This window comes from Plectropomus leopardus, chromosome 12 (genome assembly GCF_008729295.1).
Source record: "Plectropomus leopardus isolate mb chromosome 12, YSFRI_Pleo_2.0, whole genome shotgun sequence".
NCBI lineage: Eukaryota > Metazoa > Chordata > Actinopteri > Perciformes > Serranidae > Plectropomus > Plectropomus leopardus.
In genome coordinates this window covers 19,141,698-19,168,409 of record NC_056474.1, presented here as the reverse complement: position 1 = coordinate 19,168,409, position 26,712 = coordinate 19,141,698, and the positions used below count along the sequence as shown (strand labels likewise).

General features: G+C 40.2%; 2 protein-coding genes across 5 annotated transcripts; one reads left to right on the top strand and one right to left on the bottom strand.

The window, feature by feature from the left end:
* Positions 1–289: 289 nt before the first annotated feature.
* On the top strand, positions 290–6,966 carry angptl4 (angiopoietin-like 4). The gene is made up of 7 exons (XM_042497881.1): positions 290–913; positions 1,770–1,880; positions 1,994–2,081; positions 4,621–4,734; positions 4,889–4,984; positions 5,231–5,515; positions 5,624–6,966. Exons 1-7 carry the CDS (start codon positions 386–388, stop codon positions 5,806–5,808), a joined length of 1,407 nt encoding a protein of 468 aa, XP_042353815.1. The 5' UTR covers positions 290–385; the 3' UTR covers positions 5,809–6,966.
* A 4,229-nt stretch (positions 6,967–11,195) lies between these two features.
* On the bottom strand, positions 11,196–26,386 carry LOC121951514 (dipeptidyl peptidase 9-like). Of its 4 annotated transcripts, none has more exons than XM_042497868.1 (21): positions 26,261–26,386; positions 24,052–24,142; positions 23,655–23,893; positions 23,291–23,403; positions 22,551–22,724; positions 20,690–20,861; positions 20,368–20,478; positions 20,069–20,197; positions 19,930–19,991; positions 19,743–19,843; positions 18,885–19,062; positions 18,584–18,743; positions 18,384–18,463; positions 17,816–17,968; positions 16,626–16,761; positions 15,471–15,616; positions 15,190–15,336; positions 14,909–15,061; positions 14,084–14,226; positions 13,145–13,256; positions 11,196–12,303 (listed from the first exon to the last, which is right to left on the bottom strand). In XM_042497868.1, the coding sequence occupies exons 2-21, from the start codon at positions 24,105–24,107 to the stop codon at positions 12,211–12,213; spliced, it is 2,658 nt and encodes an 885-aa protein (XP_042353802.1). In that variant the 5' UTR covers positions 24,108–24,142; positions 26,261–26,386; the 3' UTR covers positions 11,196–12,210. The 4 variants fall into 4 exon arrangements, with proteins under 4 accessions (XP_042353802.1, XP_042353804.1, XP_042353803.1 ...); XM_042497870.1 differs by having other exon boundaries at positions 20,690–20,858; XM_042497869.1 differs by lacking the exon at positions 26,261–26,386 and adding an exon at positions 26,083–26,101.
* Between the last annotated feature and the right edge of the window lie 326 nt (positions 26,387–26,712).

The window sequence follows — 26,712 nt, the reverse complement described above, 5'->3', positions numbered from 1 at the left end:
AAAGGCACACATTTGTCTCACTGCTGGGGGTATCACTGTTTCATTCCCTCCAGCGGATAGTGTGTCTCCCACAGCAAAGACATGAAAAGCCAGTCTTTTTGTTATATCACGTCCCTCCTCCACCTCTAACATGAATAGTTAACAGTGAGGTGGAGGAGGGACAGAAACCTGAGAGTAACTGCACCCCTCCCTCTGCTCGGCTGGCCAATGGCAGGCGGCTTGCAGCTTAGAGTTGAGGGCTGTGAAACTATATAACTGAAGGCAGGAGCCGGGAGCCTGGGTTCACAAATCCAACTCAAGAAGCCAGGGTGGAACATTGCACACTTTTGCAACAGGACAAATATTTAAAGCAAAGATTTTTCAACAGTTCAGGACAACGGCAGCAATGAAGATAACGCTCGCAACTCTGACTCTCTGCCTCGTGGCACTCATGGCCACAGGTTTCCCTTTGGAGAGAAAAGGAAGCTCATCCTCCGGCAGTGCTGCCAAGGAGAAACGTGTACAGTATGCAGCATGGGATGATGTCAATGTCATTGCTCATGGCCTGCTGCAGCTGGGCCAGGGGCTGAAGGAGCATGTGGACAAAACCAAACTCCAGATGAGGGACATTTCCTCTAAGCTGAAAGTGTTCAACCGCACTGTGACAGAGCTGGGGAGGGAAAGCCAGAAGCTACGCGTGGAGGGGGAAGCCCTGAAGGCTCGAGCCCACGGACTGGAGGACAGAGAGGGGCAGCTGCTGAATGTCACGGCCGAGCTGAGGGAGAAGGCGGAGGAGATGCAGCAGGAGAGGAGGACGATGAGCGAGAGAGTGAGCCGGCTGGAGGAGAGGGTGGACAGCATGCTGCAGGGAGACGCTGTGCTGCTTGACACACACGCCGGTGCCAAGAACAGTAGTGATGCTCGCAACATCCAGGTCAGAATGCAAGAGTTTCTGTCTTTGGCCTTTGATGATAATAATTTGTTTGGAAAGGCAGAAAATGTTTAATTAAGGGGAGTTAGTTTGGGAGGAAAATTAAGCTAAATGACACTTTCCAATGTATGCAAAAGATCATTCCTATACTACAAAGATTTTACCATAAAGCCCCACAGAGCACAACATGTTTCATTGCAGCACATGGTTAAAGGCACTCAAGTCAAGTTACAGTATGCATGGACCATTAGCTTTTATGGTGGGGCTTTTTCCCCAGAGCTCAAAGGCACTAAATCAAAATGCACAAAGGGCAAACATTTGGTGGTGGGTGTAACAGAGTGGAGCGGAGGGGGGTTGGTTAACAAGCCTTCATGGCATGGAGCGTGCAGTACGTGCGGGGATACACTAAAGGCTTCTAGACAAAGGGATCTGCACACATCAGCAGCTGCAAGAATGTGTGAGAAATTTTTCACAGCTGGAACATTTTACAACCTGTAGAGTATTCGGCCATATGACACAGTGGAAGAGGCTTATGAGAGCTGCGCTTTTCAGGACTCCGTTTACAATGCACTATGTGAGCCTGAAAGGCTTTATTGTGGGATGGAAAATCCCGCAGTGTGAGTGAGTTACATAACCAAGCCAGGCCAGTTGGAAAGGACAAATGCTTGTCATTTAGAGGAAGAAATGCGTGTCCGGGTTTTCAATGAAACTACAAGTGACCCATTTGTTGTGTTAATCTGGTTCCTCTGTGGCGATTTAGTTCTAAAGAGCCACATGTACAATTTACGCATAAGCACTGTGTATGAAAAAGTTGATAAAATACTAAAAATGTGGTGTCTCTCTGTCATGTTTCCGTCAGATGATGCTGGAGGCTCAGAACAAACGCATTGACGATCTGATGGAGCGGATCAGACTCCAGCAGGAGAAACTCGACAAGCAGAATGTGCGCATCAGGACCCTGCAGAGTCAGGTGAGGAAGGGTTACAACTAAGTTTGCAAACATTTCCACATAAGAGTAATTATATTTAAGTATTTTCTTATTTTCTGCAATCTCATCACTGGTTGGTTTCTACTTTTTTTCAGGTCCAACAGTCACGACAGAGACCATCCCCTCAGAGCAGCAACACTGACGTACAAAGTGCCGTCGCAGAGCAAAGCGACTCACCAGCCGGTAAGTAAAGCCAGAATCACCCAAAATCCTCTCCTGACACTGTCGTAAGCCGACTGAACAAAATCTGACGCCAAATGTGGCGGGCCATCTGTTTAGTAAGGCTATAAACAGGCTTAAATCACTAGCAATTAAAATCAAGGAATCTAATCAATATGGGACAGCTTCTCTGCTCAGCTTGACTCCACAGATATCAACTGGTGGACTTGTTTTGCAGAAACTGTGAAATCCTAATGTCATAATCCAGTTAATACAGGATAGTATGAACACAATCAAATAAGTAGAAAAAAATCAGGCACTTTTCTACTTTTTGGATCTAAAATTTGTATCGTTATTTTTTTCTTTATAGCCTTAGTGGAAGCGTATTTCAACCACCAGGATCAGTTTAGTCAATGCCCTTCATACTGTGGCTTCCAGTAATTATAACAGACAGTAAATGATGCCCTCAGTGTGCAGCCACGCCGAGCAGCTGCTGTTCCCCATTGAACTGAGCTGTGACTGGACCAGCAGTCAAAATGAATGCTTTCATCCAGACTGTACTGGACTGGAAACACACCAACTGGGGAAGAGTTGAGACAGACTTTCAGCTCTTACCTATTGCTCTTTTTGCTCTCACTGAGGTGTGTTTAAATTCCAGAGAGGAGAAAAGGGGCGATGGAAAGAATAAAACTAAAAGCTATGCATACTGAAAATTTGTATAAAATTTTAAATTGGGATACATTTGCAGTCAAACCTCAGTTCTGGTGGACATGGATGAGAAGTAGGTGAAAGGTGAACATGGCTGAGAGCAGTCAGCCATCACAATAATACCTCAGAGCTCTGACATCAGCAGGTTTTGAGGAATGAAGAAAAAAGAAACAAGTTTCTCTGGCAAGCTTTCAACTGGGGGAAAGTTCGCTGGTTTGAGTGTTCAGTCAGGGTCACACAGCTCAACAGGATTACGCACACGGTTCGTTTCTGTGGGGTGTGCGTGTGGGCGTAGACGAGGGGAACCTGGAAACTGAGAGGGAAGGAAGGCTTTGTACAAATCTAGCATGCAATGTTCCTCAGATTATTGTCCTTGTGCCTGAGCCAAGTAAAAAAAAAAAAAGGAGGGAAAACAATGGGAAAATGGGAAAAGGCAGCCTATATTTATCTGTGAACTTTGTACAGATATCCTCCACTGTTTTGAAGACACACGCCTCCTCCCTGCTTGTGGAGACGTCCCACCTTTTCGGGTAAAACAAACATTTGTACATCCCTGAAGAAGAATGAGCAACCTTTCCCCTAGATCTGTCAGGGAGTCAGACAACCCTCCTCCTCCTCCTTCAGTCATCCTCCTCCATCCTTACACACAAACACCCCACCACCACCTCCTTCTTCTTTCCTATTGTACTGAATAAGAAGTGTGCCAAAGTTCAGGAGAACCCCTGACCCCCGAGGCGGTCTACAGCCACAACTGGCAACAACGAGTCCATGCCTCTAGAAGAAAGGTCATTACACACAAATGAGATTTTGTGGTTCTGCAGTCAGCTGGTGTGCGCACAATGAAACAATATGCCGGTGAATATCCAATAGAAATCAGTCAAATAGCATCATGTGATGTCATCCATGATAAAAAAAGGATTAGTGAAGAGGTGCTTTTGGTCTTTTGCCTCATTTGGCACATGAAAACTCAAATTGGCTCCCCCGTTTTGTGTTACTGCCGTCTCTGATGTCCCCTGACAGCCCCCTCACCACCCTCTGATCACTCCCCGTGCATGCATCGACCATGCACTCCTACGTCACCAACTGGCTGCTGTGCACGTGAGGGAGGTGTGATGAGCGAGAGGGGAGGAGGGGGGATCAGTGACAGGGAGAAGGGGGTTGAGGAATGTTAAGGGTAGCAGTCTGCGCCACGCGCCTGGAAGACCATGCAGTGGTAAAGAAAGAAGTCTGCTTGGGAACTGGGAGAAAGGTCATATTTATAACCAAGAGTTCTCACTCTTTCCCTCTTGTTAGGTCAAAGGCTCTATCTGCTGCACGTTTATATCTCGAGACTTAGTGATAAGCTCACACGGAACGATAGTCGTATTTGCAGACACTGAGCTCTCGCGGTGCGGAGACACACGTCGCTGAGAGGTTCCCTGTGTTTTAATGGCCTACTTATCGATGTTGGGTAAACAAGTTCAGATTTCACTGAAGAGTTTGGCAGCAGACCAGCAAACTTTCCCTCAATTTTACAAACATTTTTTGCCTGCATCACAGTGACAAAGGTCAGGAGGAGTAAAGGTGAAGCAAAACACATATGTTAAATGTGTCATGTATAAATAGCACAGACCGCATTGTAATGGAAAGGTGATCACGCTGTTTGGACTATAAAGGCACTTTTCATTATTGGAAACTAGGGGTTTTAGGCGTCCTTCATACAAAAAAATGTGTGAAGCACTTAAATCCCTGCATTAAGAGAAACTGGTGGAAATGTCTTCAATTTTGTCAGAATAAAATTCCTCTTAATACCTATTGCCTTGCAGTGAAACTCTACAGAGCTGGTTGTCTTAATGTTTTTTCCTTCTTCTTTTAGATGTGGCATCAGACTGTCATGAGCTGTTCCTTAGAGGAAAAACCACCAGCGGGGTCTACACCATCCAGCCAATAAATGCAGAGCCCTTTAAAGTCTTCTGTGAGATGACAGCTGGTGAGTGGAGTTAACGTTTTCCCTCGGGTTTGCCAACAATTGCAAACCACTTAGACAATCAGTCACCAACCTTAAACTGTTCAAAGTCTTCAAACTGCACAAAAAGCTGCTGTTAATGTATTTCTGATCAATCTGTTCCTGTCTTTCTGTCCAGATGGCGGATGGACAGTGATCCAAAGACGCCAAGACGGCTCAGTGGATTTTGACCAGCTATGGCAGGCCTACGAGAAAGGCTTTGGCAGCCTGAATGGTAAATGCTCTTTTGACTCTGATCTCACTCTCACTCACCTGGACAGGTGCGAGCTTGCCTGGCCAGGTTCAGATTAGTTCACACAGCATTACCGCCTTTTACAACCACTGCATCTGAGGCCAAGATCTGCCCCCCAAAAGCATCTTATAGCTGATAAGCTTAAATTGGATCAAACAGAAGTCAGCGCAGTGTCTCCATTCTGGATAGCTTACTCACCGTTTCTCTTCTCTGTGTTTTCTTCTCCAGGAGAGTTCTGGTTGGGGTTGGAGAACATCCACTCCATTGCTAAAGATGGCGGCTACATCCTCAATATCAAGCTCGCTGACTGGAGTGGCGACGTAGCATCTGTCCGCCTCCCCTTCCATCTGGGTGGACAGGAGACCAAGTACTCGCTCAAGATTCAGGAGACCAACGCTTTCAGCCCGTTGGAGAGTTCCCTGGGGACTGACGCCGTCACCGGCCTGCCTTTCTCCACCCGTGACCAAGACAACGACAGGAAAAACGACACCAACTGCGCCAAGCACCTGTCTGGTAAGCAGTAAATTACACGCACAATGATTAATGCCTCTGTTAATTTACTCTCCAGTCTACAATTTGGGATAAAGGCATCTAACCTGATATTGTTATTTGTCTTGGTAGGTGGCTGGTGGTTCAGTAACTGCGGCCGCTCAAACCTAAACGGCAGATACTTCCAGAGCCCTCCTCCCAAACAGCGGCACCAGAGGAAGCAGAGCATCTTCTGGAAGACCTGGAGGGGCCGCTACTACCCTCTGAAGACCAGCAAGATGATGATTGCCCCCGCTGTGATCGTGAACAAGTCCTAAAGAATAGAAGGAGACAGAAAATTGAGACAAAAAGAAGGGGAAGAAAGATTTTGGACTGTTCTTTCTTTTCTTGGTGCTTGGTTGATGAGGTAGAAGTTTCCATTTCCCCTGGTTGTCTCCATGTGAGGAGCACCAGAGCCAAAACCCTCATAATAGAAGCAAAAAAAAACTCACTTTAAATGAGTTTCCACTGCTGTGTTCTCGGAGAGACGAGCAGATGCCTCCCCTGCACCTAGAGCCACAGATGGAAAAAAGAGACACTAATAAAACGTGCAGTGGAAAGTTTTTTATGTGTCGTACTAGTTGATTCCTGCTGTTGGCACGTAGCAGGGGCCTCTAGTCAAGACAACATCACAGGGCGAGTCCCGGCCTGTCCACTGTGGTGCAAGCCACAAAGGATTTCCAACAAGTCGAGACTCATCACTAGACATGAGGTGTCAACTATGGGTTGTTGTTGAGTTTGAATGTGGCTTTGTGCCAGCTCAAAAACAGATTAAGAGTTCCTTTTGTCTTGTAAAGAATGCATGTAGGGAGTGAAGTGCAGGCTGATTAAGCAAGCCTTTTAAACCCAATGGTGCGGACCAAATAATGACTTCGTTAAAACAAAGAGCCATTTTCAACATGACGTGGTGAGATTTGTGTTCAAACGCATTATGTAAGGTTATATATCACTGTAAACTAGGATTACCATGCAGAAACTGAGTTAAGTCTGATGTTGACAAAGCAGTTTGTGGGGCACTGAAAACCATTCCAGCCTTTTCTACAATACATTTTCTGTCTGCAACTTTGAATCAAATTAAGCGTTTTCTTCACCGACTTTAATTTTTCTGTGGAGGTTTTGATGATGTTGAGTCATAGTGACTTGTTTTAATATGAGAGGCATGGTTTTGTACATAGTGTATGAAGGAATGTCATCTGTCTTTTCAGAAATATAACTGTTTCAGATTCGTTATCTGTTGTCCTCGTGACTTGAGAGTTTGTTATTGTAGATGTTCCCTTTCCTTATTTAAATGCTAAAGAATCAATATATATATTTCTGGTGCTGCCTGTTTGTAATTTATATTGTCTATGTTGTGTTTACCAGATGTAAAATTGTTTTTTAAGAGACTTTAACCATTTTTGGGGCCATAATGAGCCAATAAAAATGATTTAAACTAATATTGCCTTTTGTCTGTGTATTATGTGCCACTTTGAGATTATCCAAAAGTTTGCAACATATATAACTTGAGCTAGTACGATACCATAAAAATAGCATACACTCGTCAACCCGTAACAGAACTGAAACAAAAGATGACAAATATTTCACAGATGCATACATAACATCAGAATATTCTGAAAAATATGGCCACAAATGGCCTATGTCAAAATAGGTGGGATAAAGAAGTTGATTTTTTTTTAATACACTTTTGTCAAATGAAATGCTGGCCAATTACCCATAAATGGGGGAATGCCGTAGTTCCCAGCTTTAATTATGTAATTTACCCCTCAGCAATTATAATTTCACAATTTATTTATTATTTTTTACTGACTTAAACTGCAACATTTAAGTCTAAAGTCTGGAGATGCTCTACAGATAATGAATGGAAGCCCAATTTTTACATCCACAGTAGTTTGTTTTTTTACCAAAATGAGCTTTATTCTATACTAATGTGTAAAAAGTGTACCCATATTCTCAGAATATTCTCCTGGCTGTTATCAGTGTCATCTAGGACATCTTTTTCTAATTCCTTGTTTATGGAGCAGCTCCACATTTTAATCCCGAGTGACATGACATATTTAAGTTTTAGCACTCTAGCTTTTGAATTTGGGAGAGCTATTCATGTTTACGAATATCTTTGGATTATCTTAGACCATAGGAGTAAGTAACATATATGAATTTTGGAAGTGCCTGTAGTTTCCCTTTAATCTTACAATAATACTGTGCAACACATTCTTCACTGTACAATAATTGGGGCAAAAATTCAACTGCTGGTACACTTTGTGCAGTTATTCAACTGTGCAATATTCTTTTCAGTATCCTAATTTATTCTTACTTACACTTACTTTGAATGTATATTTGATATCTGATGCACATATACATATGTCTTTATCTTATTTTTAATATTCTATATTGTGTTGTACATTGTGACATGATACATGTGCTCTTATATTTCTAAAAAGTTTACATACTAGTCCACACATTGTAGCATAAAGCACATATTTTTTTTATATTTTTCACATACTTAACATACATAGCAAAATACATATCTTTATAGCAAAATGCACACACACACACACACACACACACACACACACACACATATGTACATTCTTCTTTTCTTCACACTTATTTCAACACTCATAATTCTCAATGCTATATGTCAGAGCTACAGAAAATTGTATTTCTGATTACTGATTTGATTTTTGAGATCTGATTTCATGTAAGCCTTAACCCTTTGAAACCTGAGAAAATTGGCTTGATTTTCTTTAAGAAACATGGGAAAAGGGTAATGAGCAACTTAAGAGGACATGACTCAAAAGTTAAACTACAAGAAAATGACCTTACATTTAGCCAAACCAAACAATGTAATTAGGGAAAAAGATGCCTAAAAATAACGACAATTCTGCAACCAATTTTAAATATATAATTCTGATTATAAATACAGTTTTCTGGAAATTTCCACTAGCTTTTTCAAAAGAAATAAAACCATTTTTCTTAGCGTTTAAAAGTTTAAATACCTGTAAAACGTGTCAGCAATGCAGCAAAAAAAGTGATGTTGGTGTAGGTGACAAAGGGTTAGCTGACAGGACATTTTACACATTGTTTGCAATGGAAAACATTTAGATATGTAAAAAAAATAATTCTTTTGCTTTGACTGGTCAGGTCAGTCTTTCTAATCTAACCAAACTTGTCTGGATAAGAAGACTTTTCTGTGGAAACCAGCAGCAGGCCCAAACCCATACAGCAGACCTAACCCATTTCATTGAGCCACACGTGGCGGATCTGTCCTGTCTTTTTAGCAGCTTAGTCATATTACGTGCAAGCAAACTTCAGGAGCTTCAATGTGTCAGCTTTAATTTTTTTTACCTGCAGCACTTTCTGCTTTCTCGTCGGGCTTACTGTTACTTCATCCCCGCTGATCCTCCGAGCACTGACAACCAGCTCAGGATCAACCTCTGCAACAGCTGATCTGCTGGAGTTGCTCTGAACTGACCTCTGCCTTCAGGGTGTCGGAGGAGCCGGTGAAAGTCAATGGCAGGCTGCCACCCAACAGGTGATTTAAGAGCATGTGGACAGCAGTGTTACCTGCAGGCAAACATGTAGGGCATACTTACTCAAAAAAAAAAAAACATGTTTAATTTGTTTTATTTGACAATAAATATCATGGCCACGAGTAATTCCATATAAAAGTTACTTTTCTTATGAATACAAATCAAGTTTCCCATATTTTCCACGTTTTACAAGAGTTTTCTTTAAGGAAAATGTTGACATCCTGGGAAATAGGCTGTTGTTGAGATCAGAGGACTGATACCACTGTCAAATATGGAAGATAAATGTGACAGCTAGCTAGTAGCAAGTAAGCTTAGCCTTGCCAAAAACTTAGCAAACGGGGAAAATGCTTGTCTGTCTTTCACGATAGGTTTTAAATAATTACCTACCAGCACACTTAGGTTCAATTTAATCCGTCCAAGCAGATAAATGTAAAAAAAAAAATGCTATGGTAGCGTTTTGGTGGCTAGTTGCCAAACGAAAACCGATTTTTTTTAACTTTCTAGGACAGCGAAGACATGACTCGCCCTACTCTCCCTCTGATTGGTGGTTGTGTTTTAACGAAAAGGAGTATGATTGGTTAATGTTGGCGAAGAATCTCAGGATAAGCCAATCAGAGGTAGAGTAAGGAAAAGTAGGGCATACCGTCGCCCTTTTCGGAAAAAAACTCAACACTTTTGTTTTTACCCCCATTTCCCACGGTTTACGTTAGAGATTATTCCAAGCACTCAGTTGGTATAATTCTCCAAAATTTCGGTCACAAATTTGTTAAAATCCGTGTTAGTGAGCACTTCTATTTTTTCCCCAAGAAAATCCATCCACCTGTCAGGTGTAGCAAATCAAGGTGCTGATTAAACATTAGAAATCTAAGCAAACTGGTTTTATATCTTTCAAAAATAAGGTGAAGACGGCAGCAAGCAACTTAATGACATGGCCCAAAAAATAGCAAGAAACTAGTAAAATGTTACATGGAATTTACCTGAAATTAAGCACTTTTACCTGAAATTAAGCACTTTTACAAAAGCAAAAAAAGTAAAACACAAAAACAAACAAAATGACCCTAAAAAGAGCAGAATTTTGATGATTATGATGAATAATGATTATATATGGTTTCTTTAAACTTTCCATAGTTTTTTAATATTTTGTAGTAATCATCACCCCTCTTTTGCAACTAATTTTCAAGTCATTTTCTTTTTTACCTTTGCCTAATTTCTTGCAATTTGTGGGTCATTTCTTGCCATGTTGGTCATTGCATTTTTACCTTATTTTTGAAAGAAGTCAGTTTTTCTTGTGCGTCCAAAGTCAGCACAAGAAAACGGATGTCCAGCTAGATTTTAAGGGGTTAAAGAGCAAAATTACTACACAGGTGTGCCTTGGGATGGCCACAGTAAAATGCCACTCATGTATGTGCAGTTTGACACACAACACAATGCCACAGATGTTGTAAGTTTTGAAGGAGTGTGCCATTGGCAGGGTTAGGGTTAGAACGATTGACCCTAAACATTAATAATGTTTTTGAGAAAATTATGTGTGTAATGCTTTTCTTACATTCCATTTGATTGCATAAAAAAATAATAGTAATATAATTGAAAACAAAAATATTCAAACATCTTTTTTTCCTCCGCGGGTCTCATGAGGCTGTAACTCTGCAAGGGAGCGATCGAGCATATTTCCACGGTGTCAAACTATTCCTGTGAGTTTTAAGATAACAAGTCCTGCTTGATATGGGTTCATACTGAGGCTGAGCTGCAGGCCTTTGTGCTGAGGATGTAATTTTAAACAAAGGCATTATATAATCTTTGTGGTGTTATCAGGTCAGGGTCAGGCTTCACTCATCTATAAGTACCCTATTGTGAAAAAACGTTACCACGACAACTGTGGGCTGTCAAGCATTCAATGCTTCATGCGTGCAAGGTGTGCTTGAAAGCCCTTGTTGCAGCAGTGATGAAGCTTTGATCACTTACAGCTGATTTAAATGAGACATGAGGTGACGGGTATAATGGAGGGTTGGAAAGGAATATTAATAAAACAGTTTAGATAATTACATTTCCTTATGAAAAAGCCTTTTGCATCCAGCAAAGCATAAAACACATGCTGCACAACTGCTCGAATAAGAAGACAGCAGTAAAAGAGAGCATGTGATTGATTCATACATTTATTCATTATCATGTACAAATTGTATTCCGGTGGTACAAAGCTGTTGTAAGACTCCAGTGCTCACCCTCCTGTTGTCTTTATTGCAGTAAAAAAAGGAAATACCAGCATGATCAAGAGTCAAGAGGTACTTTGGCAAATATAAATTATGTGTTAAGAAGGCAAGCAGACATCTCGAGCAGTGTGATGTGAGGGGAGAGAACGACGCGAAAACATCAATGAGCCGCTTCTGTCAGCACTCATAAAAAAAAGAATAAAAATCCATAAAATATTTTATTTTAAACAACACACACTTAAAACAAGTGGACAGACGAAGAGTCTCGGTTTTCTTCCTTTCTTCATTGTTTCACAAACTGCAAGGTACAGACTCACAGTGTGTGTGTAGATATTGCAATTCTCTGTGAGTGTGCTTTGAGTGTATGCAGACAAACTGTATTTTACATATGTATAGTGTGTGAGCTTACGTCTGCATGTATAGGTTCTGTGAACTGTAACCCCGTTCCGACCGCTGACTCAAGTGAATAAAACAGGTGGAGCAGGGTGGGGGCAACACGATAACATTTGGCAAAAACCCATCATGATTGCAGAGATGAGGACGTGGGTGAGCAATGAGTCAATGTGACACAGCCTGCAAATATTTCTCCGTATGTCCTCGTCTTTGTTCAGCTTTCAGGGTGAGACACCAGATCTCTGTGCTCGTAAACCATACCCCAGACTGTACACAGGGAGGAAGGGGGGGGGCAGGAGGGAGACAGAGCGAGCAAGCGTGTAACAGAACAAAAGACAGAGAGCGCAAAAGAGGGAAGTATAGTGGTGACAAGTTCTTAGGAGAGAGTGGCTTGTGGCTGCAGTGTCTGATAGTCTCTCGATGACGGGGTGAACAGTTGGAGACGAGGGTCAGGGTGGAGAGGTCAGGGAGAGGAAAGATGGGCGATGAGCTGGGGGGGTAGAGGAGGACAGGGGAAATCTAGACTTCATGTCTCCCTTGTTGTCTCATTTCAGAGGTATTGTTGTAGAAAGTGCAGCAGCATTATCTCGTAGTGCTCTCCAGACTCAGGGCAGCGAATACTGTGTCGCTCGTTGGGGTATACCTGGAAAATTGAAACAAATCAACCAAATTAAAGACTGACGTCTACTACTGGTATGGATCCTGTAAAGTCTGCCTTAGAAAATATCTAACAAGTGTTATTCCTCATATATAATCCTGAATTTGATCCATGTACTGTGTATTGCTACCATTTAACGTAACACCAGTCTAAGGCATTTCTGAGCACATTCACTTTTGGTTTTGAGCATCTGGTAGTTGCAGAGTGCAGACCAAGGTTATTATATTTACATACTTAAACTAAAAACTATAACAAGGCGAGACAAAAATATGACATAAAAATAAAAAATAAATTTTAGAAAGAAAAAAAAACTAACACTAGCTGAAACAATATTCCGAATCTACAAAACTAAAATAAAATAAAAATATACAGGAAGTGTTAAGTTTTGGTTGAATTTTTCAACACAATAACCACAGGGAGGCATTGGTGCATGATGTCTAATTAGACAGAGCTCTCTGCAAAACTGGGTCAACTGCCTTCACAAAGTGATGTGTTTTTTTTTGTAAAATTTGCTTTAAACTTATTTAATCTTGGCCTTGAGAAATACCCCCATATCAAAAAACTAAAACTGTTACTGACAAAAGTAAACATTCTTAAACGATAAAAAATAAGACTGAAACAAATAAACCCCCTCTGAAGCCTAAATGAAAGTATATTTAATTGAATACAAAACTGAAAAACAAAATAAAAGGAAATGTAAAAACTCTGATACAGACTCGAGATATTTACAATCAAACATTAAATTATGTCTAAGTAGCGTGGGAGATTTCATGTGGCACCTTCATTAAGATGTGTTAGTGGGTGGAATGAGGCTTGTGATGCTAACCTGAAGCTGGTAGGGCTTCCCAGCACGGATTATCTGTGACACGAGGAAATTGGTGTGGAAAAAGTGCACATTCTCATCTAGAAATCCATGGAGAATCAGCAAACGGTTGGGCCTGGAAAGACAAGGATTACATGAGGTGTTTTCAGACCAGAAGGACTTTTTCATAGTTCCAAGAGTTCTTTAGTTAGTCTATATTTCTTATTATTGTCTCCACAGTTGCAAGAACTGGCATTCAAAGAAATTATTAGAAAGGGGAAATGCTGCAGCTGCAGGGCTTCAAAGACTGACTTCAGCATTAGAGCAGTGCTCCAACATGCAGTCTGTCAGGCCCTCGGGGTTTTTATGTTCCCAAAAATGGAATCTTACTGGCACCTCACCTGCAACTTCACACCTTAATTTCACCTCACCAGCTTTGAATAACTGCTGTTATAAAAAAAAGTGAAGGGATCTGATATAGCAACAGAGGGAGCAAATTACTGAAATGTACACACCTGAATGAGCGTTTTTTTTTTTTGTTTTTTTTTTATAAATAGCCACACAGGCATGGATACATTTTTTAAACTTTTGCTGCAAGTTCAAAAGGCTCAAAGTTCATGAGTCACATCTATGTCAAAAATGAGAATGACTCCTGAGAAAAATATTAAGTGAAAGAAAGGCATCTCCATGTGTGAAACAGAAAGAACCAAGTTGTCAATAATGGGTCAGGTGCTTTCTATGTATATGAAGACTTGACAGGAAGTAGAGAAAGAGCATGATGAAACAGAAAGAAATATCTTTGTAATAACACAGGACATGCAGTACGGTTAGATTGGTCGCAATCATTTCAAAATAAATAAATAAATAAATACATTTTATATATATATATATATATATATATATGAGTTTCAAGCACTAAAATATTTTTTTTTAAAAAAGGTATGTTTGAGTGTGTGTACTGACTCGCTGGGCAGCTTGTCCACGTGCAGTGCCACAGAGCCTTCCTCGTAGCCCTGCTGGTTGTTTTCAGGCACGTCCATGTAACGCTCGGTGTAGCCTGTGTCGTAGGCCATCCACACAGTAACCGGGGCCCCTGCAACAGCCAGCTGGAGGAGAAGCACAATGTTGTCAGATGGCAAAGAATGGAAAATAGTATCATAGCTTTAGAAAAGTGTTATTTTCCCACATAAAGAGCAGCTTAAAAATATGGTCCAAGAGGGAGTTACTGACTTAGATTTACTCTATGATTCTATTAAATATTCTGATGTTGTTGCTCAGTTGAATATCCATTTGTCAAAAAAGCACTGGTACAAAGCAGCACTGAGATGTACAGTATCTACAGATGTCCTCACTGAATAAAGGTTACTAGCCTACACATTGTACGACACAGACACCATGTGGACGTAAGCTGCAACTGCATCGCAAGGTGAGCTTTGTGACATCTTTAGGAATTAAAGATATATGTAACTTCTCCTAATTAAAATGTATAAAAACTATTAGACCAATCTAGTAATGTATTTTGTTGAGTCCTGTACTCACAATACAATACAAAAAAGTTAACAGCAGCTCAGTTCCAGCCCCTGCTGTGCCAAACAGTGTCGAAGAAACACTGATTTTTAATGTCAGAATGCTTTATTCAGTGTTTTCACTGGCTCTAATTGCCAGAAGTATCTGTTAAAGAGAGTAAGAGACCTCGAGGGCTGATTCTGCTCCTAGTAAAAACCTCCTGAACAATGAACACTGAAGCTGTTTTAAACAGGAGAAACTAACGGTAATAGGCCTTCTAACCTTGAAGACATTGGGTCGTTGGATGAGCCCCATGAGAGAGAGGAAACCGCCATAAGACCAGCCGTGAATGGCAACACGGCTGAGGTCCACAAAGTTAAACTTCTCCGCCACATACTGCAGCCCCTCCACCTGGTCTTCAATCTCCACCTGACCCTGAAGAGACAGAGACAAACTGGAGTTTTAATATGTTTTATTTAACCTGGCAATTGTGCATGTTTCATTTTCACATTAAATTTAAATTTTCCTGCTGAATGAATTTAATTATCTGACTTTTACTTTACCATTTTGTTTTTTAGTGCTCCTTCAAATTCAAGGCCTCTCTGACAGGAACCCCTCCCATCAATGACGACCACCGCGTAGCCCAGAGAGGCCAGCGTGTTCAGGCGGAGGTACTTCATCCCCTTGAATGAGTTGTTTACCAGCTGCACCTATACATACCAACACAATGTTGTCCTAAATGTTTTATTCATTTACACAGAAATACAGGTTCAAAGTTACATTTTGAATACCCCAAAATATGATAACATCACAGACCCAAATAAAAGTGAATATATCCACGAACCTGTGGGCCTCCATACACGAAGAGCACAGTCGGGTGTTTCCTGCCAGGCTGCAAGTTGTGAGGCTTGTATACCATCCCATAAAGCTGGAAGCCTGACTTCCCTGGAAAGTCAAAAATCTCAGGCGGATTGTAATCTCCCGGACAACCTAGAAGACATATCAACAGATGTGGTCATTTGGTTAGCATGTATTTCAGTAAACACATTACAGTCATCGTGGGTGGTGCTAAGCTGAGGATGAAGCGACAGTGCCACTGCAAAATAGTGTTTAGGGTGAACTTGTTTTGGTGGAACATTTTGTATGTGGGCAGGCGAGTACGGCCATTAAAAATGGCTCAGCAAAAGCATTCGGATTGTTACACTGATAAAGTCAATATCACTCGTGCATGCTGCTGCCACGGTACAAAGGCTCAACATCGGGGCATGAGAGTCCTGTGAGACAGATGCTGGGCTTTTCAGAGGTGCTTTCACAAATTGTTATATTTGTTGTAAAACTTTACAACAGTTCACCGTAAGAACAAAGCTAGAATGCCTTGACAGCTAATTCAAATCTTCATCAAAACTTGTCATTTTTAGCAAGTAGTTCAGTAGCTCAGAGGATGTGGTTGTTTCCTGAGGTGAAGGGGATTTTGAAAATTGTAACACATCGACAGCGAAGGGAGGGGAAAATGCCAGCTTAAATAGATGACAAATGGCAGGCTTACAGTCACAGTCTACATCCTGGGAGTCACGCAGTTACTCTGTAGCCCCTACATTTCTAAAAGCAGCGTTCAAAAAGACAGTAAGGAATTGCCTTCTCACTACTGGTACTTTTAACGAATAATAAACGACAATCAACTCTAAAACAAATCGCTCATGATGTCGAAAATGTTTGAGCACCACATTATCTGACTGCTGTCAGGACTGTCTGGAGGACGCCGCTTTGGATCGAACTGACCGTCCTTGATTTAATCAAAACCAGACCTCAACTTTCCCCTACAGACCCGGCTCTATTGATTGTTCCAAAAATAAAACCGCAGACAGTTGGGCAACCTTCAAACTTTGCAAGACTGCTCTCTAAGAAAAACTTAATGCACAATTATGTAAACACAAACTCTGCATATTGAATCAATCAAGAAAATGCTGTATGGCGGTTGGTCACATCATAATATGTTTACCTGGTGACTCCATCATGCTTGCCCAGAACTCAGGCACGATGTGTAGCGGGTCACCTTCTGAGTTGGTCAGTTTGTAGACGTGAACACATGGAGGTGTACTCACATTACTGTAGTGGCTGACAAAAAAGTCAAAGTTCTGCAGAGTGAGAGAGAGAAAGGGGGTGCGAAGAATTAGGTAGATATATAAATCATGTAACAGACAAGGATGAAATGAAAAGTCAGAGCGAGGAGGGAACAATCATGATGCTACACCACGCACTACAAGGATCTGTGCTAAAAGCCTAACATGAGCGACTATCGGTGTAAAATACGGCTGACAGCGAGAGAACATTTATCCCATATACTCCAAACTATCCACAAAATCCCAGGCTTTGACAGCTTTGCTCTGGTTTTAAAGGTGCTTTAACATCCATTTTTCTTAAGCAAGTGAAGTTGTCTCTCTGATCTGCCTAAAACTTTTCCAAATCTTCCATCTGCTGCACTCACACTACAATACAATCTGTACCGCTGGTGTTACCCCAGTATCCTGTCAGCTATAAGTTACTTGTTCTGATTTACTTCTATTTGAAGTCATAATGAAATTATGTATATGGCCCAAAAAAATCATATATATATATATATATATAATAGCCAACTTTTTGAACCATGCAACGAGAATATATTTATACCTTTTCTTTTACCAAAGTATTCGCCTTTTGAAACTGTCAATCATCATTAGCAGCCTAAAACTGGCTTGTCAAGAGAGGAAAATCAATATTGCTGAAAACAAACCAAGCAGCGACAAAGTGTGGCCTGCTGCGAGCTCTCAGACAACATCTATGGAAAGCTGTGGCAGCCGCTCTGAGCTGCAGCCGTTTGACTCTGCTGCCAAGTGCAGGAAAACTGGTTCAACTTTCAGTGGTCAATAAGGCCAGAGAATGCACGCAGTCAGTCAATAAATAAATACACCCCTGTGATTCCTGTGACTACGTTACAAGGAATTTCTTCCCACCTGAAACTTATGAACACACCTCCTGTGACTATTGCAGTGTGCCGCATTTCACTGCTGCTTGGTGAGTTTTCTGCATAAGCAACATTGTTTGTTTAATGAATGTGGACGGGATAATGGCCGGGTGAGAACAAAAATGAATGGATTATTGCAATGTGCGTGTCTGTGTTGGATAAATTGGTAAACAAATGATTGGTTTTACCTGACTAACAGAGCAGCTATGAGAGAAGCCAGGCTTGGTTAGTCTGACCACATCTCCAGGTGAGTCATAGCTGACCACGTATAGGTGGTGCTCCAGAGGAGTGTCTCTGGTGCCCTGGAAGTATACCAACTTCGATGTCTCGTTCACCCAGATCTAACAAAAGAGAAAGGTGAAAGAAAAAATTAAAAGGCAATAGCAGCGAGGCCAAAGCATGATACAGTTAAATTATATTTAAAAGGTTAAAAGCGTTAACTTGATGTTCTTATGATAAAACAGTGCTTGAGGGTGTTCATATCCACACCAGGGTTTGGGTTAAAAAAAAAAAGTTTCATATTCTGGACAAATGGGATAAATTCTGGTCAATATTGGATGTATTTAGAATCCACACTGGAAGAGATATTATAGGACTTTTTTTATACATGGTCCCTAATTTTTGGGTCCTTCATGTAATCTAGATGCAAATAACCTCAAATTAGAGCTGAAAGTCAGGACTGTAGTTTCATAATCTTATCGATGAAGTACAGGCAACACAAAAAAATAAAAAATACACTGACAGACTTTGCCTAACCTTGGAACCATGTCTTGCCAGCACTTCCCATTCTCCAATGGTCAATGTAACCTCCTCCTTGATTGCACATTTGAAGTCTCCTGCAGAAGACAGATAACAGAATCCACATGCTCCTTGACATACCGAACACTCGGACGTAAGCCACGATCATTTGATAGGATAGTTTCAAATATATGCAGAGGCTGCTCCTGGTTTCTTACCCTCTATGTGTTGATAGTCCTCCGTCCAATGGTAGCAGCCCGGTTGTAACAGAGATGTGATTTTATACAGATGGCTGTAACCTGTTTTAGACTCATTTACCCAAATGAATGTAAACTCATCTTCTGTTGTTTGAATAAAGGGATAGAATATATCATGAACCTGCGGAAAGAGAAGATCAGTCAGCTACTGAATCCTTACAGCAGAAAAAACTTTACAGCATCCACATCTGTAACTTCTAGTTATGGACTGGACATATTCGTTTTAAGGTAACCAAAGAGAGTACATTTTAGAGAGACCTACATTAATCCACACGTCGGTGGTCTCTTCATAGATTATGTATGGCTGTATATTGCTGGGCACAGCCTCCAGACTCTCCTGCCTCTGAGCTGGGTCGTCTGTGACAGGGATGAAGAGAGCAGGAGGCAGCAGGACCAGCTGTAGTTTCCTCTGACTGCGGTCCAGAAGCACTGCCCAGCCACTAGGTGGACACAGAGCAGACAAAATTCAACAGATTGCCTTAAGTGACAAGATCTTTGTAATGCTAAAGAGATTATCTGTGTCCACATACCCAAATGTGTATTTCTATTTATCACCTCAAAAAATAGAAAAGTGGAATGGCTGGAGCCGCTGATCTTGCTTCTTTGCTTCAAAACAGGTTTTTTTTTTTTTTGAGTTTTCCACCAGTTGTGGAGGTGTTCAACCGTGCAAACAGCCTCCCTCTTTCATTCCGTCAACCACCTTCCTGATAAGGTTGGCGTTGTGGAATTTGTGTGTATTCAAAGACCTGTTCATATCCAAATCTTTCATAATGCTTAAAAGTAGATGTGTTCCTCTTTCTGACCAGAAATCTGGGCTTTGAGACTGTGTGTTGTAAACTGTGGTAAAAAACTCCAATGTAGACACATCATATTCATTTCCAAAAAATGCTTATAAAATGCAAATAATATCATTGTATCCCACGTCTTATTCTAAAATGCTAAAATTTGTAAAAAAAAAAAAAAAAAAGTAATTATTTGAAATATCCAAACAGAATACACTGTTTAAATGACCCTATCAAATTCGGAATATTGTCATATTCTGAATAGTAGTGGAATACTAGTGTCCATGTAAATGTAGTGTCAAGGCCAACAGAGCTAACACTTTGACGGCAACACTCACTATTTGCCGTCACTTGTCCATCCTACTCTGGCGATGTATTCTGTCCCAGGAAACAATGAGGTGAAGGGGACGACCAGTTCTCTATCTTGCGTGCTCACAATCTGTGAAGTACAACCATAAACACACATTATGAATGCCTAATTATTATTTTAGAGGAGAAAAAAAGACAAAGAAGTGAAGCACTCACTCTTCCTTGATGGTCTGTCTTGATCTCTGCCAGTTTGAGCGTAGCCTGAGGATTTTTGCTACCTATAAGGGAAGAAAATGTGAAATAACAGCAATTGACAATAAACCAATTCACTGCGTAGAGTAAATACAGCACTGACCTGTGCGGGGATATCTGTATGCGTCTGCTTTCCGTTCTTCCAGTGCTGGAGATGGAACATGAATAATCTCCACTTCCGTCTCATCCACCTCTTCATACAGCAGGTACACTGTTTTACCTCCGTTAGAGTCTGACGTAGGGGAGAAAAATCATTCATGTGAGGCAAGTGTAAAACAGAAAACAGTGAATGCAAACTCAAAAATAACAAGAGGTGAATATATGGAGGTAAAATTATACGTTTTTAAAAGTGTAATGTCATTATAAAGCACTTTTTTTTCCTCAGCTAAAAGGTATAAATACCCTCCACTGCTGATGGACTCCACCAGTAGCCAGTGAAACGGTCAAACTCTTCTTGGATGACAAACGTTGCTACACCTGCAGACTTGGGGTCCTCTTTTACATTATCCACACCTGGAAAACATTTGATAAATTAGGAAAAAGGTGTTATTGGTGCTAACTGTACTATATAATACTGTGCAATTTTGTCTTTTAAGATAATATAGAAGTATGTTGTTGTAAGAGAGGATGATGTAAGAAAATTAAATGGTTTAGTATTAAAATAAAAAGGATATTTATTTAAGCTTGTGAAGTTCCTTGTTTACACATTTTATTGCCTTCAGACCTTTGTGGCAGTAAGTGAGTCTCCTTTCCTCGCCAGTCTTAATGTGGGCTATCCACAAGTCGTTATTGTTGATGAAGGCTATGAAATCAGGGTCTCCAGGGCAGATCTTGGGGTCCATGCGGGTCCCTGAGCACTGGGTCTTGATCTCCACAGGCTTTACAGGAGCAGACTGCTAAAACAAACATACACAATCTAAGCCGAAGCAAAAGAGAAGAGTGACCTTTGGACGCAAATGTATAAGAAAAATCTGTTTGACGCAAAGCATAGTCTTAAATGGGCAGTTTCACGGACATGAGAAGATACACTGAGCACAGAGAGGTACACCTTATTCCATCACGAGTAAAGTGTGGTCAGCTGTTGCCTCCTGATGTTTTGAAAGAACAGCTGTTTGTTCAAATACACAACCACTTGACAGATATGCGCGCACACACAGACGTTCACTTTTAGTATCAGCTCCTCCAGTCTCTTTTTGCCAATCTAACTTACGTGCAAATGCATATTGAATACGTTTAAGATTTGTGAAAACAAAAAGATTAACATGTAAAAGCATTTTTTTCTTGTCCAGTGACTCAAATTGCATCTTTTTCAACCCATCAAGAGGATGAGGCACAACAAATGCACATGACTTAAACTCTATATCAAATACAGTGAAATATTTAGAGGTAGCACATCAGAACTAACCCTCCCTTCTCCGAAAATAATTTAAAAAGGGAAGGACTTGAGCTAATTTAGTTTCGTTTATCACTGTTACTAAAAACATATAACAGGAAGTATCAAATATACTTGAAGATGCCATCAAATAATGTTGATCAGTATTCCAGATTCAAACTAATTGCTCAGGTTGTCAAAAGTATAGATACTTCAACACATTATCAATACCATGTTTTTAAAACAATAGCTATTACAGTTTTTAATGATCTACAATGAGATTTTCAACCGAAGGCTGAAAAGGGGAAACAACAGGGAAGAGAATCAAGTGGTCAAATGCTCAACCTGCAGCTGTTCTCTATAGCAATGAACCCACCACATGACTGGAAGCATGTGTTCAGTGACTTTTCCAGTCCCGCCACTGTGTGCAGGTCATTAATTAAAACAGAAAAAGGATCCTATTTTGTGTGTCTTGGACTTTATTTCTTTTTGCCACGGTAAAAGGGCCATAAAGTATTTTATTTTGATTTTTTTTTACTAGTATTGTATCAACGTTTAAAATTCTGGTATTGTGCCAACCCTTTTGACTGCGTTAACAGTGGACCAGTAACATCACTAACACTGACAAACAGAGACATAACAACACACTTGACTACACAAACTGCAGCTTAAATGATCGCTTCAAAACATGTCTGGTATCTCTGTGACAGTCATATGTTTGTTAGACCTAGAGTTTACAGCAGAGCTGTCACTTGTGTCCAAGGCCAATGTCCGAAGATCAACAAGCTGGTGTAAAGAACACAAAATCTGTAGCCCTGACGGACGTTTAAAAAAAGTCATATGGTCTTTTGGTTGTTTTTCCTCCTGTAGCATCCCTTACATTGCATGGTGATGGTGACGTAGTATTAATCAATAATAATACAGATTTTCTTTTAAAGTACAGTTATTATTATTACAAAAAATGCTACATCGCTTCAAAGCAACAGCACATCAGGTAGCAGATGCTTAATAACATCCTTCCCATTTTTTGGACGGCCATTGAGTTCTTAAGTTAGGACACAAATTGTTATTTTTATTGTACTAGTTCCAGAACACACACCCCACAGCTGCACTGTGGAATTTTGTACTTGCAGACTTTTACCTCACTCTGAATTAAATCTGTCCTGAGTGTGTAAGAATTCCCAATTAAAGACAAAAATAGCAGTGTACTCACAATGAAGCCATTGCTGCCACCATCCTGACAGTAGAAGAGGCTATTGCTGGCCTGAAAGAGGAACAGGCCTGTCTGGGCATGATAGTCATAGGAGGTGATACCAAATGCTCCGAGACGTTTTCGCTCTCTCAGCAACTCTTCCTCTCGAGAGTAGGCCCCCTGGTGCGGTGTAGCCTAAGAAAAGCAACAGGAAATAAGATGCACAACATTAAAATAATGTTTTATATACATACATGCGTGTGTGTGTGAGAGAGAGAGAAAGTTTGTTAGGTACATACACCCATCCCCCCCAGATCAAATAACTGTACAATAGCAGTACATTGCATGCATTCCTCTCATTGTTTATATCATGGTTGCTTAATCGCTCCACTATTAGAAAATATCTCAGGTTTCTATACAGAATGATACTGACAAAAAAAGTAAAAATTCTCTTATTCCAGCTTCTTAAATGTGAATAAATATTCTCTGATTTCTTTACTTTAGTGACAGCAAACTGAATATCTTTGGATTATGAAGAGGACTTTTAAGGATGTCATGTTGGGCTTTGGGAAACACTGATCAACTTTTTTCACCATTTCTGACTTTTTATAGACCAAACAATAAATTAAAAAAATGAGAAAAATAAACAATAAGTAAAACAACAAGGGAAAAAATCATTGGTTGCAGCCACAGTTGTGAGAAATATCACTCTGTGCTGTTTGGTGCTGGCACTGCATGAAAAAAAGAGAGGGGGAAATCACCTGGAAGTGATCCAGCATCTGTTTCCATGACAACACTAAAAGAGCCTCCTTCCGGATCTTCTTGGGGATTTCTGAGTAGAGTAATGAGTTCTCTCTGCTACCATAAGGCATTCCTGGTAAACACATAAGCAAAGACATGAAGGCAATTTCGACAACAAATAAAATACCTGTGACGAATTGAAAAAGAAATTCAACACAGTGATTGTTTTAATATCATCAGGCAATCTTACAATATTCTGCTGCCTAGAGCGATAAAATATATATGAGCTCTTGTGAAAAAAGTACAAAAGTGTGATGTACAGAAATACATCATAAACTGATGCAGGGGATTTTGTGCCCTATCATAAAGCATCACTCGGCTTACCGAGGTAGTACAACCGGTGGGAGTGGGGTCCATTCTCATCCTTCTTCTGCACAAACTGGAAGTCATGAGGAGCTTTGTTGGCAATCATGCCCGAGTACTTCCTGCTACAGTGGATAATGTCACGGAGGCCCTCCCAAGAGTGTTTCTCCACAAAGAACTGAGACGGGACATCCTCCATCTCCACCACCTCTGTGCTGTCCGAAAGGCCGTCCACAGCCGTCATGCTCACCGTCACACAGCTGGACGTTGACATTAGAAAGAAATGGTAAGCGGTGCAGAAAGCCAGACACACCTGCACTTATACTTTCAGCAATGGAACTGATTAAATTGTTCATTCGTCTATCTAAATTAGCATCAAAGCAGTTAAAGGAGAAACAGCATAAACATTTTACTGTACCTTTTCCAAATACCCTCTTTATTGTCACAAAGTTTTACCTTCTTGACTCTATGCATTCACCGGTCAACACACCTCACTCCGATTCTGTAACCTACGAATTAAGAAGAGTGCTTAGATCAGTCAAAACTCCAGAATAGAAAATAAGAAATAGCAGTTGGGTATGAACATACTTCGGTTTGTGCCAGTTTCCTTTCTTGACTGATAAGACATTCATAACAGGGCCATGGTTTTAGGGCTAAACACTTTGTTTTTGTTTTTTATCGTCGTAAAGAAAATCAGGGATGCATTCTTTGTCAATTATGTCCCAAAGGCACTGAACACAAAACCTTGAGATATCAGAGATGCCAGCTCACTAAATATTTTTTAAAAGAAAGCTAAAAACACATCTGTTCACTCTAGCTTTTATCTAGCTCAGACTTTCTAAAACTATTCTTTTTACACTTTATACTGTTAAAAAACTTTTTTAATTTTTGTATCTTACTGGATTTTATGAATTATGCTTTTAAGAAACTAATTATCATTTCAAACTTATTAAATGTCATTTTATGCTGAATTGCCTTGCTGGCCTGTTTTATATTCTTTCTGTCTGTTTTCATGTGAAGCACTCTGTGCTTATAATGCCCATATTGTTATTATTATTATTATTATTATCATCATCACAATTACCCCTTCCATGATGTACACATGGCAAAATGCTGTGCTATTGCATTCAGGGATTTTCTGATTTAGTTGAAAGGGAGTATAAGCGGGGAAAAAATCCATTTTAAAATGTCACTATCATACAGTTCTTATTGGTGTCTATTGTGTTCAGTTCAATGTTCAATCAATTCAATAATAAAGCTTTAAAACAATTTATTTTCTTATTTTAATTAAACACATAATTTGTTGTATTTTAGCAATGTACTGAAAGCAGAAGAAAGGCAGGACCGAGTGTGACTGTTTTGCTAGTAATTTTATTATTGCAATATTTTACTATGTTATTATATATTTTCCTCATATCATGCAGTCCTAGACAGTTTTACAGTTTTTCTGTTACATCAGTCTTCAGTCTACAACACAAGTTAGGGAAAAGAGGAAAAGCATAATTAATTTAAGAAGATTTTAAAATACACTGTCTCGGAAACATGGAGCCATACCACAGCTTATCATTGTTAAATTGCTCATGAGTTGGACGATTATTGCTGCAGGTGAAGTAAAGGGAATATTATACATTCCTTTCTTTATCCTTCTGTGTTGGATTATGGATTAGTATGTCGCAAACAGCAGTGGGAAAAAGCACATACTCAAATAATTGAAATGCCTTCCTTATGTTAGTGTTAGAAATATTGTGGCAGGCTGGTTTGATACTGTGGTGAGGCCCCTTAAATCTGTGTTTAAGAACATCTGAGCTCACAGTACATAACATTACACCAGCCTGCATAATACCTCAGCTTGAGTCACCAGCTCCAGAGTCAATTCAACAATAAACAGTATCACACCTTAAAGCTGTCACCTGCTACCTACTGGGGATATATGTATGAAGTGAGGGCTGATGGATTCAACCAAAATGTGGCATTAGATCTGACAATTTTAACGCCTGTCCAAGAAGATTATCTTTACTACTAAATCAAGTTGTATTCTGTTGAAATTCCCCACTAAACATTAAACTTTAACTTAACGTGGCCTCGGTGTTATTGTGTAAAATATGTTAAAATGGAAAAAATTAGACTGCAACTTGTAATGTTGTACATGGAAATGCCCTGTTCGGCTGAGCGGGATACTCAATAACGTTAGTCAATCTAATTATAAGAGTGGGGAGAAACAGTAAAACACCGGCACAGTTAATGTGAACAGTTAGCTAGCCTACAATAGATCTTTGTTCTCGGATTTCAACTCCACAGCCACACCGGGAAAAACACCGGCAAATTCATTTGTGGTAACATTTTATACGATAACGCTGCTAACGTTAGTAAAATTTGGCAGTGAATGACGAACCCTCACGTTGTTAGAAAATGACAGTTTACAAGCCGCGTGTATGTTAAAAGCTCTTACCTAGCTACATTTTGGCATGACAGATCTCTTCTGTCATTTTCGCTCTTAAGCTAACTGCCGTTAGCTAGCTAGCTAGAAGCTAGCGAGCCGCTAACTAGCGGTTACTGTTTTCTGTAAAAAAACAGACGCTTAGCCGACCGTCCCTACGAAACAAGCTGAAATTAACAAGAATACTTACCAATATGGCCACTGTTTCTTTAACAAAGTTTTGAAATTTATCAGCTTGGTGACAATAAACAGATTGTGCAACTGCTAAAGGTTGTATCCATGGCCCAGAGCGGCCACACACAAAATGTAGCTGGCTCACAGCTCGGAAAGAGGAGGAACCTTTGCTCCGGTGGAGAATTCACACCGGTACTCTTTCAGAGCCGCACAGCCGCTCAGAGGAGGCGTCCGTGCTGCGCGACGCGTGTAACATAAATCCACGCTCATTAACCTCTTAGTTAGAAATTTTAATTATTTCCTATGTAGTAAATCTACTCAAGTACTATACTTAAGTATGAATTTTAAGTACTTGACTTGATTACTTTTTTTCATGCAACTTAAATTCCATAATTTATTTATTATACTTAAAATGTGCAATAGGGGTTTGAAGGTTTCAAGGTGCATTAATTCTTTATATCAGTCTCA